The sequence below is a fragment of the Phoxinus phoxinus genome, assembly GCF_949152265.1.
Source record: "Phoxinus phoxinus genome assembly, chromosome: 2".
In the NCBI taxonomy this organism is placed as follows: Eukaryota; Metazoa; Chordata; class Actinopteri; order Cypriniformes; family Leuciscidae; genus Phoxinus; species Phoxinus phoxinus.
In genome coordinates this window covers 18,166,168-18,188,172 of record NC_136877.1, presented here as the reverse complement: position 1 = coordinate 18,188,172, position 22,005 = coordinate 18,166,168, and the positions used below count along the sequence as shown (strand labels likewise).

The 22,005-nt window shown below is 38.8% G+C and overlaps 1 protein-coding gene across 4 annotated transcripts in view; it reads right to left on the bottom strand.

Moving 5' to 3' along the window:
• The window catches only part of slc8a4b (solute carrier family 8 member 4b), an 89,057-nt gene that overhangs the window by 51,824 nt on the left and 15,228 nt on the right, over positions 1 to 22,005 (bottom strand). For 3 of the 4 annotated variants that reach the window (XM_079604923.1, XM_079604927.1, XM_079604924.1), the window contains exon 3: positions 106 to 1,197. In XM_079604923.1, coding sequence (XP_079461049.1) covers positions 106 to 1,152 — 1,047 coding nt within the window. In that variant the 5' untranslated portion in view covers positions 1,153 to 1,197. Of the gene's footprint in view, positions 1 to 105; positions 1,198 to 19,308; positions 19,386 to 22,005 lie in introns of those variants that run through there. The other variant, XM_079604925.1, reaches the window with a different exon arrangement.

The window sequence follows — 22,005 nt, the reverse complement described above, 5'->3', positions numbered from 1 at the left end:
AAACAAATTATAACTATGCAATTATAATTGTATAAAATAAATTTGATGTGAATATTATAAATTATTAAATAATAAAAATTAGTTAATATCGTCCTTCTTTTTTACCTGATAGTTGGCCATCTCTATGAGCTGCTCCATGTCCTTGTCAGGATGTCTTTGCTTCAGTTCCTTTAAATTTCTGGCCATATCTCTCCTGGCCTCGTCCTCTTGATCACGTCCTCCAAGCCCACTTTCCCCTGCCAGGACTCCATCAGGATGTGTTGTGATTCCATCAATTTCAAGCATGTCCATCTTTGTGAATCCCGCCTCCTTGCCAACCTCCTCGCCGCCCTCGGCCACAATAATTCCACGGCCCTTGTCGGTTCGGTAGCGTTTGCGAGCATACTTGTAAAAGAGCAATCTCCGATCAGCAATCCAGGCCTGGACCACGCAGAGAGGAAAGAAGAGGAACGTCAACACTGCTTCCCACACTTCCACCTCACCAGGCGAGAACACCGCGATGATAAGATAGAGCCAGACGTAGGCAAACATGCTCCACGCCGCAGTCACGAAAAACACACGAAGATGTTTGACCTTCCGCCTTTCACCATCAGGTACCACGTAGACGCAGATGCCAATGATCACAAACATGTTGAAGGCAGCGCTGCCCACGATGGTGCTGGGACCAAGAGAACCGGCCTCAAAATTATGCCCACAGACCTCAATGACCGAAAGCAAAATCTCAGGAGCTGATGAACCCAGAGCCATGAGGGTCAGATTGGAGACGGTCTCGTTCCATATGCGAACTGTCGTGGTGACCGTTTCACCATTGGGTCTCTTTGTGGTGATCTCTTTTTCTTGAGAAGTTATAACTTCGATGGCAGTCATGAAGCGGTCAGCAATTATCGACATCCCTAAAAACATGTAGACTAGTGCCACTAGGTACACAATGGCACGAGCCACTTTGTCACCAACTGAGGGATTGAGAGGATTCCACACTGGCAAAAGGACCCCGTCTGCACACACTTCATGCTGGGAACAGTTGGAGGTAGTTTGGGCTATATCTTGGGAGTCAGCTTGAGAAGGGATGGAGAAAGACAGGAGAAGGACCGAGAGGATCAAGGGAATGAAGGAGATTGGGAAAATGCGGGATGAACTGAAGGACAAAGGCATGGTGAGGTGGGGCCGATCTGTTTCTGCAACAATTCTTCACACCACCTAAGGAGAAACAGAGAGACACTGGGTTAGTCTTGTATTTTGTTCATACAGTATAAAGAGATGGGAAAAGAAAATAAGAAGCGGATAGAGATGGAAATTAAAATATGCTGCACTATACATTGCAAATAAACCTCTTTAGAACTACAGTAGTAAGTCGTAACTCAAAAATTGGTTCATTCAGTCCATAATTTTTTGTTCAGTGAACTCTTCAATATTCAAGAGAAAGTCAGAATATTGAAAATTATGAATTATTTGTAACATAACAAATTAATTTTTGCTACTTTTGAATGAAAAATGATTTAAGTACTGTGTCGTGTGTTGCCAGATACAATCTAGATATGTGCTTTAGAGTATATAGGCTGAGGTTGTACAAGGCCTTTGGTGTGAAAATCCTTCTTTCTCTTTCTCTGTAGTTCTGTCTCAGCACATTAATTCTGCTTCATCTCGACACGCCAACACTTTCGTACTATACATCCCTCTCTTTACTTCCTTCATACACATTTGATCAGCTTCCTCTTTCCATACCTCCTGATTGCAGTTGACATTTATTTGCTCCAGCTTCTCAATCTTTTTCATCATCCCATGATGTCTTTCATCATTTCTATAACTTTCTTGACCCCCTCTCCTAAATCCACCACTTTCTGGGGATAAACATCATAAGTATGAGAATAACAACACACCCAAAATCCGCTGTACTGTTCACAACTCTCAATATTGAAAATGGTGGTAAAAAAATGTTTATTGATCAGTTCTTAAACTTTTACCGTAGGTCAGGAGACAATATTTTATAAGATTCCATTAAATCCCCATGTGGATTATAAATAAATAAATAATGAACGCGTGTCCAAAAATTTTAGCCACTAGCAAAATCAATACAACTATTCTGAGACCTTACACAAAGAAACCGCACATACACACAGATAAATGTGCTGTGATGTCATCAGTAAATTATGACTGCGTTAATAACCTAATGGACGGCTTATAAGTGTGTGCAGAGGGAGATGTCTGAACATGTTTATAGGCTTGTAGACTAAAGTCAGTAAGTCCCTCTCAGATCTGTAATGTATGTGCGTGTGCGTGTGCGTGTCTGTGTCTGTGTGTGTGTGTGTGTGTGTGTGTGTATGTGTGTGTGTGTGTGTGTGTGTGTGTGTGTGTGTGTGTGTGTGTGTGTGTGTGTGTGTGTGTGTGTGTGTGTGTGTGTGTGTGTGTGTGTGTGTGTGTGCGTGTGTGTGTGTGTCACAGCTTGAGTGGAGAGCGCTGCTGTTCTTGAGCTTTCTAATGCTGAGAGCACAGTGCTGACTCAGGACACACACACACACACACTGACACATAAGATAAATTAAAGAGGTCTTGCAGGCTGTGTACGTGTACTTGAATGGAAAAGAAATAGAGCCTTAAAGAAGATTAGTTGGTTGGGTCACCAGTGAGGGGGTGTTTCTTCAAACACAGGTGCTTTTGGCCCTGTGGAATTTCAAAAATAATCTCTTTTAAAAATACACTATATATACTATAAATACTCACTAGGTGTTCACTAATACTGTCCAACAAACATACATCACAATAATATTTAGTTTACTCTGAACCAACATGAATGTGTCCACCACAATACAATTTCTACCACATTATATATTATTATTTTTATATATTAAGTATTATGTATAAAATAAAATAAAGTATACCCAGGCCTTAATTGTTACTTATGTGCATCTAACCTTCTATTTAGTGCTTCAGGAAATCCAGCTACTGTCATATTAGATTCTGTTTTGACAGGGTCGAACACACACTGTTGGAGTGTCATCTGGTTCAGCGGATGCCTCCTAGAGTGTGATTTATATTCTCTATTTTCAGTCTCTTTTCAGTTAATAATGACTTTCATTCATCAGTACACACAGATGCTCTGCCAACCAAAAATGTCAGTTTGACCTGAGCTTATATTGAATAGCCTACATTATCAGGTAACCAGTGAATTCTAAGGAGAAATGTGAGTGTTAGGTGATTATATAAAATATGTGAGGAACCTTGCTGCCGAATCTTGGATATATTGATTTTGACCAGAAAAGAGGACATTACATGAATAGAGTATTGCGCATTCAAAAAGCGTGTGTGTCTGTAGGAGGGCAGAAAAGCATAATTAATGTGTGCTAACAAGTTAATGTAGGCTATGCTACATAAATGACCACTGAGAATGGGTTAAGATTTGTGTAATTGAAAAAGATACACAACGAACAATTAAATATTTGGACATCAAATGACAGTGCATATCATTGTGTATTCAAATATTGAAATGTGTAATGTGTGTGTTTGAACTGGGTAGTTGGGTTGTCCAAGCTGTCCACAAGAAGAGGACTAACTGATGAAAGGTCCCTTTAGAGACATCCAGGGATAACAATAGAAGTCTGTAGATATATAGGATCATTTTTAGTAAATGTACTGTATGTGTGCATACTACAATATTTTAGGAACAAATTGGTACTTGGTAAATTGGTATTTATAACTAGCTGTACAGTATATACAAACCGTGTGTGTGCGTGCATGCGTGCGTGCGTATTTACTACCAGATTTGTCCCCTAATATAAAATTACATTAAACATAAACCCCAAATTCGTACCCCTAACCCTAACCTATAGCATTAGTAGTCTGATAAACAGCCATGTACAGCAATAATTTTTTCTGAGGTCTGAACATTTCTGGATAGGTGACTACGTGATTGAGTTGAGCAGTAAACCCTTTAATGGGTTGGGTTTGGAGAAAAAAAAAACATGGATTAATAATTTGCTGTATATAAAAACAAATCCATGATATGTCAACATTTAGATAATTAAAGCCTGTGTCCAATATTCATATTCATTCTGATGTGTGTCTGTGGTGACAAAATTTACTCATGGTCCACTAGGATAAAATATCTGTTTCACTAACACATTACAGAATATCTTGGGGCCACAGTTAGATTTAGTGGTGCAATAAAAGTGTAGTAGCATCATAATTTCTCTCACAAAACTCAGGATCTTGAGATAAAACTAGTTCCCTTTCGAAAGGGAACTCGCACAGCGTCGATGACGCGGTGGGGAACGCCCTCCGTGTCAACCGGTGTCTAAAAAGCTATCCAAATCACGTCAATCGAATTTGACCGGCGACAGCCTATGATGTCACGTCTAGTGTGACCCAAAAGGAGTGCCTAGAGAACATGTCATCCTCTTTTCGTCTTCATGGACTGTTTTGTCTGATTTACGTTGTATATTCAGGGCGGTGTCAGACCTGTCTCTCTCTAGAAGAGAGAGTTGGAAGCAGTAATGCTGAGGTCTCCGCTTTCAGAGCTGTATATTGTAGCTAGAATTTCCCAGCTAGTCTTTAGGTTGGTTATCTAGGCCCCTTGAATTTATTTTCAAGTCATAAGGTGAAAAATGTCGTTGGCCTCATACCTGAGGCCTCCATTTCCCTTGGGCTTAGTGTTTTATCAATCGGCCTCCTCGACAGTCAGGTAGCGTAAGACTGTACTTCCCTTGTTTAAAGGGTCGGTAGCGCTCTAGTGGAGTACACTGTCCATTGGCAACGTAAAGTAGGAAAACCCCACAGTATTTCTGTGAGTACACCTATGATACCTGAGTCTAGTTCTGCGAACAAGCATCATTATCAAGTAGTAGGCCTTCACAGGCCTCCTTGAAGGTGGTTCCACCATCTTGTGGATTTTAGCAATAAATAAGATCATCACGTTGTAGGCTCCCTTTGAGCCTCCCTGATTTTAGCCCAGACCCTGGTCAAATATATATATATAATTATTTTCCTAGCTAACCCCAAGTCTGGTTAGATGGTTGAAGGACTCTCATGAGGCCTCCCTAGATCAGCCCTAGAGCTGGAGGTGCTACCCTTATATAGGGTCACTTGTTAGAGTGCCCAGCCTCCACAATGTTTCAGAGCACGTGTAGATCCAGGATTGTGTAGAGTCACTCCCCTCATTTGCAAGGGTTATAAAGAGCTATGCTGAGTTCGACTATGTTCCGGTTTCACTATTGGTTTTTATGAGAGACTCTGTTTAGGAAAACAGACAGTTTGTTGGCAAGACTAGGTCAGTAGATTTGATCAGGTCAGACTCCCTGGTGGCATGTGGGGTTGACTCAATGTCCCCTTCAGAAAGTGACTGGACAGGACTCCTTTCGGACCCCCTGGCCATAATTCCCTTAAAGGAACCCCTTCCATGGAAGCTGTTGGTTTCAAGCCCTTGAGCGGCCTTGGTAGGCTTTTCCTTGTTTGGAGGCCTCTTTGAGGCTTATAGCTTGGGCAGTGACTGTAGGGAATAATGTCACCGACAGCCTGTATGTGACCCGAAGTGGGAGTGTTTTCTTCACTCCAGTTCTGACGTTTGTCACGAGCCATAATTGGCATGCACTTCCCTCAGCATGGTGGGATTGTACATTGTTTCCCATAGCGTCATCAACAGTGCGAGTTCCCTTTCGAAAGGGAACGTCTAGGTTACGACTGAGAACAGGGAACGAGACACTGCATCGTTAGCCATGCCGCAGGGATGCCTGCTGAACAGTCCCTTCAGACGAAAGTGGAAAGTGGATGTTGTCTAGGCGCCCCTTTAATACTTCCGGGTTGCACTAGTAGTGATGTCATAGGCCGTTGTCGGTCAAATTCGATTGCTGTGATTGGATAGCTTTTCAGACACTGGTTAGAGCGATCCCCATAGCTTCATCGACGCAGTGTCTCGTTCCCTGTTCTCAGGGAACAGAGGTTACAGTCGTAAGCTAGACGTTTTCATAACATGGTTCAAACTGGTAAATGCAGCAGTATTGATAAAGTTGACTGATTCAGTTAGCTTGCTTAAGAGGCCTACTCTCTTTTCTCTTAGTATGCAAGTCCATTGGTGTATTTCATATTCCTGCAGTTGTGTTTGTGTGTAGATGCAGTTTGTTACTGTGCCTTCACTATGGAAGGCTTGACATCTTCTCAGCGTATGCCTCATTACCATCCCACCAGATGTCCTGTCTGCCCTTGACACACACACACGGGTGCTGGAGGCCGTGCACTCTGTCTATCTTGAGCAGTGTTGGGGCTAGTTACTCAAAAAAGTAATATATTACATATTACATATTACTCTCAAAAATAGTAATGCCTTACATTACTTTATTACTCCCTGGAGAAAGTAACTAGTTATATTACTAGTTATATTACTAGTTACATTTTTTTTCTTAATTACTTTATAATTGCCTGAGATGCATCAGATGGAGGGAGAACATGCAAAGGAGGAGTGTTCTTAAGGGTCTTTATTACGCCAACAACAGACTGGCACTGTCTAGCACAAATAACTACAAACAACTGTCCTTGTGCAATCAAGTACAAAAAACAAGTATTAATTTACTCAATGTTTAACAAACACCGTCTGGTGCAAACAATCAATAAATTTGATTGTCAATTTATCCCATACGGAAATGTTAAATTATTATTATATATGCCAAACTATTTACTATTTAACTATTTATTTCAAGTCTACAGATCAAGTCTACATATCCACATTTCATTTTCTAATCTTTTATAAATAAAATGTATTATTTATTATTATTTTACCTCTTCTTGACCAGCTCATAAAAACAAAACAAATACTACACAAATTATATTTGAAAACTGATAATTATATATATGTGACATGTATGTAAAAAAAAAACTATTATACATACATAAAATATATGGGCTGGTTTTATATGTCAATTATTCCATTTTCTAATAGGTTTTATATACGGGCATATATATGGTATATATTTTATATATGTGGATATATTTCATATATGTATATTTCATATATGTACATATATTACATTTCCGTATGGGATAACAAGTCTAAACTTTTTGCTGCTTGTGGGGCTGCTCGTTCATGTCACTCTGTCGCTTCGCAACGAGCTTGATGTGTCCGTGCTGTCGGAAGCGGTGGAGAGCAGCTTTCTCCCCGGGCAGAGTGTGCACTTCACCGTCAAGTTATTTTCCTTCCGTTGAACATATTCAAAATAATTACTGAATCTCCACCCGTCGAAACTAGCTTTCTGTTGCTGGGAACCTTCCTCAGCTTGCCGTTGTTGACGCTTCCATTTTCCACCATCTGTCTTTGAGGATGCCGCTCTGCGGCTGACTTCCGGGTGTCGACCAATCGGTGATGGTAAATGATACCTCGTGCCAAACCCAGACCAATCACTGTTACATTCACGCCCTCCTCCCCTTCCCTTCTGTTCTCTGTGTTGTGTGCCTTGTGTGTGATGGTGCTACTGGCAAATGTAACGCAAGTAACTAGCTCGGGAAAACTGTAATAATATTACTATTTTCAGACGAGTAATGCCTTACACTACTAGTTACTGAAAAAAGTAATATTATTACAGTAACGCGTTACTTTGTAACGCGTTACACCCAACACTGATCTTGAGACACATTGTTGATTCCCTCCAAAAATCTTTTCAATCTTCTAAAATATGCAGACAGACACTGGCAGACTATGAAAATACGGTCATATTTTGCTCTCTCTTACTTGAAGAAGAAGCCTTTATTACAAGCTGCTGTGCTAAGTTGAGGGGGCCAAATATAGCACCAGGTCTTTTCAATGCTAGCTCAGTTAGATCCGGGCTTGGATCAACAACAATGATCTTCCAGGCCTCTCCATGTGTGTTCTACGTTCTACCATGGCCATATTTAGATCCCAATAGTTGGGTTCAGAGTTCCCCATTCAGAGATCCACCCCCCAGTGGAGGGGCTGGGGTTTAACCCAAAGTGGAGAGGCACAGGCTGAATGGTGATGATGAGGACAGAAGGGTGGAGTGTGGGTTATAGTATAGGGTTGTCTAAAAAGATTATAGCCTACTATATGCATTTCAAAAGCTTCCAATGGGAAACAGGCTTATTTGGTGGATAGTGCTTAAACTAGCCACCAAGTTTATAAAAATATTTATTTTGCTTTGAGACATCATTTTGGTTCACTGATGCATGCAGTATGTTTTGAAAGCTGTTTTATACTAAAAAGCACAAAACATTGTAATGAGGATATAAAAATAATGGAGATTTATTTGGAGGGTGCTTACTGGAAGTTACACCCTAGAGAAAGGGTTTTTCAAACTGCACTTATAGGCCATTGGTGATGTTAAATGTTTTATTTGAGGTCTACACAGTACCCAGCAGGTAAAAGTGCTAGTAAAATAAACAGTGCCAAACACTGTTTATTTTACTGATACACCACTGGGAACTGTTAAAGGAAACCAGGCACATTTCATTTTATATCATACAATCGATAATACTCAGTCGGTGTATTAGTGGTGCCGATTATTCAGTAACTCTTTCTGCAGGTTACACTGTTATGCCAACAGATGGGGACAAGCGACTATCTTTATGAGCGAGTCATTTAATTATTTGTTTAATCGATTTCAACAACACAGATTCATTAAAGCCCTATGATTTCAGCGATTCACTTAATACATAAAATCAAATGTTCACAAGTGCCTGTATTTCAATATGAAGTCTGAATGTTTCTGTGTGAATTGACTGGGGTTGATAAGCCCCAAATCACACATGCATTATAGCTGCGCATTTATACTCGAGAATGCTTTGATGATGCGCTGTGATTTTGAATACATGTTTCATGTCGATATACAATGGTTACATACTGTTAAAACTAATGGTGGTGTTGATATATTTTTGGTGTTGGCTATATTTCGTTGTGGCTTGATTTCGTTGTATTGTTAACTTATGTTTGCTTTTTAACTTTCGTTGTGTTGTGCACTACTGGGCCACCGTATGTCCAGCATCTGTCATCTTAATAGATGAGGACACATGAACTTCCTCTCCACAGCTTCTCTTGAGAGTTGCATAAATGTTCACGTGTTTTGAGGTTCAAGGGAAGAAAAAGAAACAGTGTCATTAACTATAATTTTTTAAGAGCCACTGCCCTCTTTGCACTCCTTTGACTTTAACCCTAGGTTGACGTCTTTTTTAACCCTGCGTTAAAGCTGCAGTGCGTAACTTTTTTGGGTTAAAAATTATCCAAAATAAATTGAGCAAGTACATAACCAGCCAGTGTTCAAAACTATCTGTTTGCCGTAGCTCGATTCAAAACGGTAAGCTAGTAATAATGTTTTTAATTCCATTGGTACTGGTGGATTTCCACGGGAAATTCAAGCATGTCTTTGCGTCATTATGTCACATCTGTACACATAAAGAAGGTGTCTCGGCTAGTAGGGTATATTGCGTGTGAGGATGTTGGAGGTGGAGATTTATAGCTTTTTCTCACAGCACTTGATATAATTAAACTTATTAATTTGATGGCAGATCCAGAAAGGTTCAAACGACAATCACCAGTGACAACTGGAGATTCACCCGTTGTAAAATGCAAAAGACTTTGGACTTCGGAGTGGCTACAGAAAAAAAGACGGCAACGACGGCCCATGCGAAAACAAGGATAAATATCTGATAGGCATTAAATGTAGTCACGCAATGCTGATGTTGTTAACATTAACAATTTGAGAACAAGTTATAATTTTCACAGTTTGACGTGATATGATAAGCGATCGTTAGATTTAATCAGCGTGATTTACTGCAATGATGTTTTCCCTTAGTTGGTCAGAACAAAAGTGGATGTTACTTACTTATTTAGATTACATTTTCCGGTAAAAATTCTTAAGTTGGTCATACTGTACTTCCAAAAAGTAGAATCTGTTATTCTAAATGACAGTATCCACAACCGGCGCGGTGATTGACAGCCGCACATTCTCCTCAAAACATTGGATTCATCCGCGCTGTGCCGTGTCGAGGCACAACTCACGTAAAGTTGATACTTCCGCGAATAACTGCAATTGTAGATTTCGAACAGAGATGGCGACAAAGAGGAAAAACTGCGGACTGCAGCTTTAAGCAATGTTTTAATAACCCAAGATTAAAAGGCACTGCTTTTAACCTTGAGTTATTAAAGTGGAAAGGAAGCAGTCAGTGACATTTACATTATTTAGTAAATTGATTTTCACTCTAATAAAAAAATATATAACAAACACGATTAAATGTAACCATTTTAAAGGAAAAGGGATGTTTTGTTTTTGGAGGAATGGCACCGCCATCACAGGGTTGGTTGTCTTCAATGTCTTGCCTGAGGAAAATAGATATAGTAGCCTACGTTTCTCAGAGTGAAAAACAAAATCACTCTTAATACAAGCATTTCTTTACTGTTTGAACACATTATTGTTCTCAAATGGAGAAAGACAAACTTGAAAGGACTGTTGAGCCCGTAATAAGTCATTGTTTAAGCATTTGAGCCAATACGGCAAGGTGCCGTCAATTTGCCACTTCTATAATTCAAAGTGACATCAATAACCACAAATCTCTTTACTGTAAGGCTATAAGTGTCACAATCAGCTGCTGGGTCATTATTTAGTAGAACTAAATAATAACACAATGTTTCTTTCTTTCATTCACTCACTCTGATAAACAGTTTAAATCAGTGCATTGACGGAGTGATGTTTTCCTCTGCACTGTAAAACATTTTTTTTATGAATTAAACAACTTTTCACAAATCGTTTGCCAAATCACGTATATAAATAACTCTAGAGTGTCTTCATGTTCTGTTTTCGCTGGAGGAAAACAATAGTGTGATATGGGGTGATTCATGAGCGCGGCGCGGAAAACGTGAAAGTTCTGGGTGTTCGGTAGAGTGTACACCCCGCGCTTTATAGCCAGATAAAAACACATGGAGCAACTTTCAGGCTTAAGTTTGTTGGTGCGGCGAATCACTAAATTGCCGAATCAAAGGTATTTTCCTCAATGTAATCTTCCTCCAAAAAATGTTAATTGCAAACTCTGACATCAGCACCCATTAAAGGGTTCTTCCTTTTCAATGCTGCTAGCCAGCGAATCAGTAACGTTGCGTTCTCCGTTTTAGTTCTCTTTTGCCCTTTGCTTTAAAGCTGTAAAAATCATTTCTACAACCAGAAGCAATAGAGTAGTGTCCATCCTTTTGACTTAAGATGTGGATTTTCAGTTTCCATCTTTAAATATCTCTTTCTTTAACTTCCCCTGTCAGTCCTCTACTAAATATAGTACCTCAGACAAGACAACCAACCACGTGACGTCACGCGCTGTGGTATTGCAAGATGGCGGTGCCCTTGCTCCAAAAGCTATAACAAAACATCCCTTTTTCTTTAAAATGGTTACATTAATCGTGTTTGTTATATATATTTTTCAGATTTAAGTTAAAATCAGTTTACTAAATTATGTAAACTTGACTGACTGCTTCAATCACTTTAAGCCCTGCAACAAATGTTTCTAAATAAGAATGGTTTCAAAATCTGACGACCCAGGATTTATTAAGTTAGCCCAGGCTTTAGAATGACACTGGGTTAGGAATATCAAGTGTGAAAAGCCGATTCGCTTCCCTATTACTCAAAAACCCTGCATGGGTCCCTCGAGCATTAAGTCCTTCAAAGAGTTTTGTTGAAGGTGCACAAGCTGAAATCCACTACAGGCTCTGTGGACAGGGCCACTACTACATGACCTGACTGAGGGATTAGAAACAGTGCCACGACTTTCAGAATTAAAGTCCTCACACTCTCTGACCTGAAGGACTCATAACAAACAACATACAGGTCTGGAATGACATGAGGGGGAGTAAATGATTACAGAATTTTTATTTTTTGGTAAACTATCCCTTTAAGTTTACTAGTTCGGTTTTGATCCATGGGTGAATCTCACAAAAAGTCAAAGAAGATGTAGGAAATAAAGAAATATACCATTAAGATTAACATTATTTTCATTGCAGTTTTCTCATTCCCCCAATTCTCATTGCCACAATTAAAAAACATATCATAAATTATTATATACATCTTAAAGTATGAACAGCATACATTACTAGGAAATGTGATTGCTAGTGATGTATGCTGCAGATTTGTAATGTATAAAATAAAAAAAATCTAATCCTCCATCCCTGTAGGCAAGGTGGTTATTTTCGATAAAACCATCAAATGAAATGATCATTAACCTCCATTTTGTTTAGCCTAAAGTAATTGCTTATGGAGGTTCACACAGATGGGAATTATTATTGATCAAAATAAGCTTGACATGAACTCGTCAATAAGTAACAGACAGAAATTGACAATTAGGAGTGTCCTTTGCTGACAAGAGTTCCTGCAGGGCTAAGAGTGTAATAATGCTGCGTTCACAAGCTATCGGAAGTATCATAAATATTAGTTTCCTAGTTAAAAATTGGACATGAATGCCCTCTCAAGTCATATTTACCACTGGGAAGCTTGGGGATTATTTTGAGACCCAAGATCTCGAGTTGGGCGGTCCATAAACTTTAAACATGGCGGAGGTGACAACGATTACTGATGTGACTGGTATGCTTTATTAGTTTTTTCCACAACAGCTACATCCCCTTGTCTTGTTGTTAAAGTAGTGGATATTTATATATATGAATAATAATTTGAAGCATATTGTATGTGTTATACACCACGAAAATAGCCTCTATTTGATGGAAATTCCAGAATTGTCAGCAAGCTAATAATCATAATGATAAATTAAAGTTTTAATGGGACGCCTAAATATCATTTTGGCTTTAATATGATTTTTTCCCCAATAAATATGCAAGAATAAACTGATGTCCTCCATGATTCATGTTCTTTCTTGAACGTGAACGTGACAAGCTCATAATCGCGACTTCAGAAGTAAGACATTTCGATAGCATGTGAAGGCAGCATAAGGCCTGAGTTGAGAAACCTGAAGGGACACATTCTACCACAGCAAAAAAAAAAGCTGGCCTTGTTTGATGGGGGTTCACCATGGAAAAGGCATCTTGAGGTGGGAAACATCATCTCTGCAAACACTGACTTGAGTCAGGAACCATAAATTTCAGTGGCCACTGGCCAGGGGGACAAGATAATGTCCTCACCACGTTACATTTTCAAAACGGCAACAACATAGTCTGGCTAGATTTGATTTAGAAATATTATAATCTGCTTATCAAAGGGGTCTACAGATTCCCTGTCCAAGCGGCAAGCAGTGTTAGAACCAGAGCCACTCTGATGGGTGAAGGGTAAAAGGCGGCGAAGCAGGTACCTAACAGGTTACTTCCTCCTTGTGTGTTTGTCCCATAAACAGCTAATAAGAACACTGAATTTCATTCACATGACTCTGTAACTCTGTAAGCTGTCTTTACTTTACACTTGATTGTCAAAAACTTGGCACATAAATAAAAGTCAAAATTCTAAAAGTAACATTTTATTATGTTAAATAGTATAGTTATTTATTTGTATTTTATTTTACGTTTGCAACTATCAGGTTGACTAGCACTGAGAATACACTGCAAGGACTGTCTCAGAAGGATTCTTATCTTAGTGAATCCATTAGTAGTAATCAATAGGAGTATAAAGTACTATCATAAATAAGACACAGTGTGGGGGAAATAAAAGAGAGATAAGACGAAGAGAAGACCTACTGATGCATCTCTGGTATCAGTTTCATTAGCAAATAATGTGTAGGCTGTTTTTTTAAAGGGCAGTCATCATGGCTGACCTTGGAGAAAAAGCGACAAGAGTATATGAGGCACTGAGAGGCCTGTGGCTCACTCTCCACTCATCTTTTTCATTACTTTCCCAATCATGCCTGCCCTCTGTGATCCTTTCTACCGCTCTTCTTTCTCCACCACCTGCATTTCCTTTATTTCCCTCTTTAAAAGCCTGATCACAGTCAGAGGCTGCAGAGGTCACACCTGTCCTACACCAGCACAGTCTGGTCTGACCCAAGAACAGCCTTTCACTGAACCTGCCTCTCTCCAGCTGGCTCATGTTCAGTTCCAGGACCTGCCGGATAGCAACAACACCTGCTCTTTGTCTTTTCTATACAGGATGTCAGAACTTAGAAGTACTAAGTTAAGATTTTTAAGAGATTCATCCAAAAATGAAAATTCTGTCATCATTTACTCAAACTCATGTGACTTTCTTTCTTCTATGAAACATGAAAATATATTTTAAGGAATGTCTCATGATGCGTCTGAAATCGCATACTGTCTGAGTTGGTACTACATTTGAATAACTTTGTGACAACTGAAAAAGTATGTTCTATATAGTTAGTATATATATATATGAGTGAAAATGAATGATGCACATCCACTATGTTGTTAACTGTCACGTGACCTACCAGCATCAGTTGCATCGCTTCATTTCCATTCATAAATTCTCTCCCGTGGCCTCATGGGATAGTAAAGTGTCCATCGAATGCACATTTCAGAATCTTGGCTGAAGTAGTAGGTCATCCGGTTAGTTTTTGCCTACTGTTTTTCGAATACTATGTATTTGGACATACTACTCTGTTGGGGTAGTTATTCACATACTATAGGGAAGTATTCAATTTCGGAGGCAATTTCAGTGTTTATTTTGGCACTACAATGGAAGTCAATGGTAAACAAAACTTTTTGGTAATCAACATTCTTCAACACAAATTATTTTATATTCCACAAAATAAAGAAAGCCATACAGGTTTGGAATGATATTAAGGTGAAAATTACAGAATTTTAGTTTTTAGTGAAATTTCTCTTTAAGATCGAGTCCCGTGTCTATGGGATCTATTACGTCTATAATGCGTCTAATAAACGCATTATTTTGTGTTTTGAACTAAGTGGATTTTTAATACAACAAAAAGTTTATTAATTACCATTCAAAAAATAATACTTTTTAAAAGAGATTTGAAATTCAGCGAGACTGCGTTAAATTGATCAAATAAATGTAGCCTTGGTGAGCATAAGGGGCTTTTTCAGAATCTTATGACCTAAAACTTGAACAGTATTGTATCTTTGAAATTAATTTGCATGGTTATTTTAGGAAAAAACACATGCTTGTTTAAAAGTATGATTGGAACCCTGGCCCTCTTTTATTCTAAAGTTTACCACAGTCCCCATCAAACAGTCCCCATTGCCGCACGCCATTTGCAAGTCAAGGATTTTGCTGTTGACTGGTGCTTTTTTATATGTTAAAATTACATTATTTAGGAAGCGTTTACAAAACGTAGATTTGAAACCATTCAGCTGTGCGCAATTTAAAGATAATTTGTGATTTATAGATTTCACATCTGGAAGAGAAGTTTTTTTTTTTGCGCATGTTCTTTGAATCACACCGATGCACATTTGAGAAATGATTGTAAGATCAAATGTAGTACGTTTTCTACACAACATTTTATAAATGAGGCCCAAGATGTCACCTAGGGCAAATGAGCCAGGACCTTCAAAAAAACATGACAGCACTCAGTGTGATATATTCATATTTGTTTGCATTAGTGTCCGCCAGGCAGTTCTAAGGTTAAATTATCTTTACTTGCTGTCTATCATTTTGTTTGAAAATATGATAAACAAAGAGAGCTTGAAATTGGCTATGTAGCGTCTCTTCAGAGTGAACAAATTCACATTCTCAGGAGCAGAAAACATCAGCTATTTGAAACGGCACTCAATTGTTTGATTTTTATTCGTCCATGAAAAACACACCAAATATGTATACTCCACTGTTCTATTAGAGTGTTTTACAGAGGCTCATTGTTACTGACTATGATCCCCGCTGACTTCTTAAGGCAAAACCAATGGGGTGGAGAGAAGTACATCCATAATAAGGATTTATAGGCAATGGAGACCAAATGTAACCACTGTGTAGCTCATAATATATCCCTCTAAAACTCAAGATTAAGGACTCAGCCCATCAGTCTCACAGTCAGATGTGCTGAAAGAAGCAGGCTATTATATTTCATAATTAACTAATTGCATGCTTGGCAGCTAATGATGATGGCCAGTGGTTGTCTTGCGCGGGTGCCATGGCCATGCATGTTAAATAGTTGTAAATGCTTCCGGGTAATTGTTGTGGGAACTGCTGTAACATAAGATTGGACAGGAGATAAACGTCTTCATGGTCATGACTTTCATTCTCACAATAAATGAGCGCTCAAAATAGAAGCCTAAACTGTTGTGTGCGTGTGTGCGTGTGTGTGTGTGTGTGTGCGCGCGTGTGTGTGCGCGTGTGTGTGTGCACCTGTGTGTGCTACGCTGACGAGGGCCTCTTAGAACATGTCCACTCATGGATGAAAGCACCAGAGTCCATTCTACACACAAATACACAGAAGCAGAGATGGAGATGAAGTGTGAAAAGGGCAATGGGAGAAGAAAGGTTGCTGTAGGACATAAAGCATTGTAGAAAAGTGTATTGACAGACAGAGAACAAGATAGAACAGACAAAGAATAAAATAAATACATTTTGATGAAGAAAAAAAAAAAAAAAAAAAAGAGTGAATTGGTGCTGGTTCGGAGCTCAGTTAGCTAGTCCACTGTCAGGGGATCTGGACCATGAGTAGGCTACAGGAGGTGGTGTAACTTAAGCGTACGTTCACACCAAAATGATATGCTTGAAACGAAAAAGTTTTTCCTTTGAGTTTTCTGCATACAGGACACCACTGTCAAAACAATCCCCATTCACACTGATCCGCGTAAACGGCTAAAACGTTGGATTCTGCTGCCAGGCCATTAGATGGCGATGAAACACTATAGACGGAACACATAATACGCATGTGCATGACGTCATCGTCTTCAGAGATTTGCATTGTTGTTGTTTACAAGGACAACGTTTTCAAAAAGTTTTCGTCTTCAGGCGCCCAAAACGCCGTTGTCGTGTAAACGAACGGCCAAACCGCATAAAACGTTTCAAGTTTTTAGTTGAAAACAGTGTTGTGTAAACAGCCCCTAAATAGCAAACTCAAACAAGATAATTAATCAAACACAGCTGAAACTAACAAACTAATAATGACGGTAACCAAGGAGACAAACAAATGGCGGAATCTGAATAAGGAAGACACGTGACAAATGAAAACAAACTGAAAGTCCATGAAAACAAAACCAACCTGAGCTGAATGGTGACAGTACTATGAGCTAATGAGTTGCTTGTGTAAAAGTAACGCAGTGCCATGCTTCACTCTGAAATGCACAGTGACCAGTTGTTGGCCAGCTTAAAGCTGCAGTCCGTCGTTTTTCCTCTTTGTCGCCATCTCTGTTCGAAATCTGCAATTGCAGTTATTCGCGGAATTATTAACTGTGCGTGGGTAGTAAATCGGCATGAGACAGCGCGGATGAACACAATGTATTGAGGCTGCCGCGTCGCTGTGGATATTGTACTTTCATCAGCAATCTCAGAGTATACTTTTTGAAAGTGTCAACATTAGAATTTTCATCGGAAATTGTCATCTGAACAAGTAAGTAACATTCACTTTTGTTCTGACCAAATTCGGGGGGTGGGGGAAAGCATTGCAGTAGGGTACCATGCTGATCAAATCTAACGATTGCTTATATCACGTCAAAACGTGAAAAATATATTTTTTCTGTAGCCAATCTGAAGTCCGAAGTCTTTGTGTTTTACAACTGGTGAATCTCCAGTTGTCACTGGTGATTGTCGCTTTAAACTTTCGGGATCCGCCATACCAAGTGCTAAGCTAAATCTCCACCTCCATCATCCACACACGCTAGCCGGGGACTCCTTCTCTATGTGTACAGAAGTGACGTAATGACGCAAAGACATGCTCGAAATTCCCGCGGAAATCCACCAGTACCACTGGAATTAAAATCATTATTACAAGCTTACCGTTTTGAATCGAGGTAAGACAAGCAGATCGTTTTGAACACTGGCTGGTTACGTTTTTTTTCAAAAATGTCTTTTTTGATATTTTTAAACACAAAAAAGTGCCGGACTGCAGCTTTAAGTCGCAAAATATAAAAATCCAAATAAATACCTAAATAATGTCTACCTGAAATCAGAAATATTTGTTAAAGTGTCAGATGGTGTAAGTGTGGCATCTACTAGAAGGTCGAGACAATTTTTAATCCCTTGTATGAAACTCTTCCAGATTGGGCACTAGCTCCAGAACTGGCACCCTGACAGAGTCACAATTGTTGAGTTTTTTTTTTATATGGCTAACTGTAAACCTTGTTATTTCTAGAGAGATTTTTCCAAAAACTGTCCAAGAATTTGTGGTTCTGTATAATTGTTTCCCCCTTATTTTCACATATTACATAACTTCTCATTTGCTACAGCAGTCTCAGAATAACACAGCAGTGGATCACTAGTAAGTCTGCAAAAGGGAAATGATGTTCACAGTCATTCATATCCCAGCAGGGAACATATCAGCGGTCAGAGCAGCTCAAGTTCTCTGACCTCTACACGGACTGATCTTAGTAGATACAGTATACAGTAAATATATGCATGGTGACCTTCAGCAGCAGCTGAATCCTGGAGCCTGTTGGACAGGAACAGCAAGCTCAGAACCAGACAGCCCACCACTAACAAAACAAGCAGCTGGCTGCTCAGCAGGAGAGTGTACCGCAAGTGTCTGTGTGTGTGTGAAAAAGAGAGAGTGTGTGCCCTTGAAATTGAAAACCAATAGATATCAAAAGCCTTTTAGTTTAAACAGCGCAGTCCATTCTAAGTTCCCATTGGCTATGCATAACAGTAAAGTGTCATTTGGATTTATATCCCTTCAGACATTTTTATCTTCAACATAATCCAGACAGACGTATTTCTAAGAGGACTGAATGCATGTTTTTGTGGGGGCTAATAACAAAATAAAACATTGAGTAGACCTACATTTTGTTGAAATATATGGCGAGCTGAGCTTTTAAAAAATTTTTGGGTGGTCTATTGCATGTCTATATGGGGTTCTCAACTCTGGCCCTCAATCTCCACTTTTCAGAGTTTAGCTGCAACCTTGATCAAAATCACCAGTCGATAACTTTCTAGGACTTGTTGCCTCACAACACAGGCAGCAAATAAACTAAAACTAACTGACTGACTGACTGACGTATACCTCACGAAACAGATAATAACTTTTGATGATAACTAAGCGAATATTTAATTACTACAATACTAATTTCTACAAACCGGTCAAAAACATACATTTACACACAAACTGACCACAAACCACAACTTTCAGACGCCATCTTTCTTTTTAGCTTAACTGTCAATGGAGCACAGAGAATTGTGGGATATGAAAGCAAAGGATATATATCTATGCTGCCTTTAACATCTCAGGATCTCAGGGGACAGAACATTCAGATTTGGATGAGCCGCGATGCCGTCCTACCTTGGAATGCAGCATTTTTAAGCTTTTGGACACGGCCTAGAAATCCTGAAGACCTTGATTAGCTTGTCCAGGTGTGTTTGATTAAGGTTGGAGGTTAGCACTTCAAGGTTCCAGGGTTGAGAACCCCTGCTTATGATATTGTCATGCAAATTTCATATTTTGGTAAAGCAGGATTAAAAACAGAATATTTACTGAATCATTGTATAAAACACTGAGTGCCTCCCAGTTCAATGGTATTAAATACAGTTTTCACAGTATAGTGTTAAATTGATTACATTGGGACCAGTCATCTACCTACTACTGCTGAAACCTCATTATTCTTCCGACTGTCTGCATTGTTCATGGACGATAAGACAATTGATCTGTCCCAGTCTTGATGGTCCAGCTAAAAACAGATGCTAGAACAGTCCTGAAGGCATATTACAATATTGAAAAACAATTGTCCTTGTAAATTGAACACACGGGATCACTAAGAGAAAAGTGAAGGATTTGTGAGTGGTGAGATTAGAATTGTGGTATGAGGGAAGGAGTCCTGAAATTCACCAGAAGTATACTTGGTTTGTAAATGTGATTGACTAGCCTATTAAATAATTTCTACACATATGTGTGCATACTGTCTTATAAACTTACATTGTTTGAAAATATTGATTTATAAAGAAAAAGATTTGTTACTAATTCTGAGTATTTGAATTTTTGGTGAGTCCACTGGTAGTGTAGGAATTTACTTCAAATCAGCTTTACTCTTTCCCCGCTATCCATGTTTTCACTGTTATATGGTAGCGGGTGCTATTTCACATTTCCTAGTATGAATCTCTGGATCAAAACACAGGTGGAGAAAAAGCAGAAACTAGTGATAGAATGATTGCTTACGCAAATGTAAAACAACTCGATCATCAAAAATTTAACAGCATTTACATCCAAACTGCCTAACGTTACCAAATTAATGTCTACCCAATGTCTACCCAATGTCTACCCAGGAAGAGGAAATAACTGTTAAGCTTTAAGAGTGTTGATGGATCTATAGATGCATCTGTGTTTTAATCATCATTCTGAATCTGATTCGGCGTATAGTCTTTGACAAAAATGTGAGTTTCTCAGTTGCTTTTTTATATGAAACTTACCCACATTCACGTGTTGATAAAAAGGAAGCATGCATGTTTTTAAAATGGAAAGAGGAAAGAGGAGAGAGTACAGTTAGAGGTATTTTAAATATAAAAAAATAATACCTAAATAGGAACTAAGTAATATACTTAAAATGCAAAAATAATATATATAAATACCGTAGTAACTTTTATACACTAAAAAGTGGGCCAATTTAGTCCCAAGCAGTATTGAAATAGTACACTTACTCACTGATATTACCATAGTATACTTAGTCCATAAAGCATACTTAAAAATATACTTGAACGTTAATAATACTTAATACTTCATAAAATGTACTTGAAGTATACTTCTTTTTCAAAAGGAAAGTCAGGAGCTGACGTTGGTGAGATGACACCAATAGTTTAAAAAGAAAGAATTGTTAGAGAGTGAGTGCTAAAAAGACATTCTTTAAAAAGACATGGGGTGTAAAAATGAAAGTAACATATAATGAGAGTGAGAAAGAAGGTGCCATGTTTAGAGGAGATAAAGCAGCCTCATCCCTTTTTAATTTAGTCTAACTCAAAAAGCTCCAAGCCTGCTTTCTCATCAGATCCTCAGCCATCATTCCAGCTTCTAGATCATTTTTTCTTGAAGCTTGGTAAGCCACTTATTACATGGCAACTTACCATATAAATAAATAAATGGACATTAAATATTCATTTGAATTGAGACAATTGTATTATGTGAGAAGAAAGAGACTGCACAAAAAGAGTGACACAAGAGACATAAAACTAACACAACTAAGTAGGAGAATCAGTTGCCGGGGACAATTAGTTAAATTATTAGAGATGCACTGATGTTAAAAAGTCAATAATTATTTTCATGTTATGGCCGATTATCATGCACTAAATGGCCTATATTGAAATAATATACTAAAAATATATTTAGGAATTAAAGATTACATTCAAAAAAGTTATTAAAGGATTAACTTTAAGTGAGCATTGATGGCAAATGTGATTTAAATGTAAAAATAGGGGAAATGATCATGCACCATTTTACATAAAGCCAGAATGGATGTTAAATTAAAAATCTCTACTAATGGCTGTTAATGGCATGCTACCAAAATAAGATGCATCCATTAATTAGACAGTTAAGTGTTTATTATACAAAAAATATTTGACCACAGGATGTCACAATTAACCAATCCGAAGCAAGTGTTCCAGAGGGCCGTGTGATCATATCCAGTAAGTCTGGACTGTATTCACAGCATCTCACCCTGAACAGCAGTAATTCAGTAGTCCTCTGACTGATGAAGTGTACGGGCCACATTCCCTTGTCTTGGCTCACAGGAGATCACTGATGGCCAAACTTCTACACGGATACGAGCTCATCAATTAGCAACTGGAGGGGAACTGACAGCTTCGAGACGCCAGAAGTTTACAGCCTTTGCCTTTTTCCCTGATTAATATGCTGTGTAAAGGTAAAGGTTATGGCTTCACAGTGCCCTTCAAATAAGTGTACACACAATTACTCTCTCTCTCTTTCTCTCTTTCTCTCCCTCTCTCTCTCTCTCTCTCTCTCTCTCTCTCTCTCTCTTCAAGCTCTGCTCCCCCA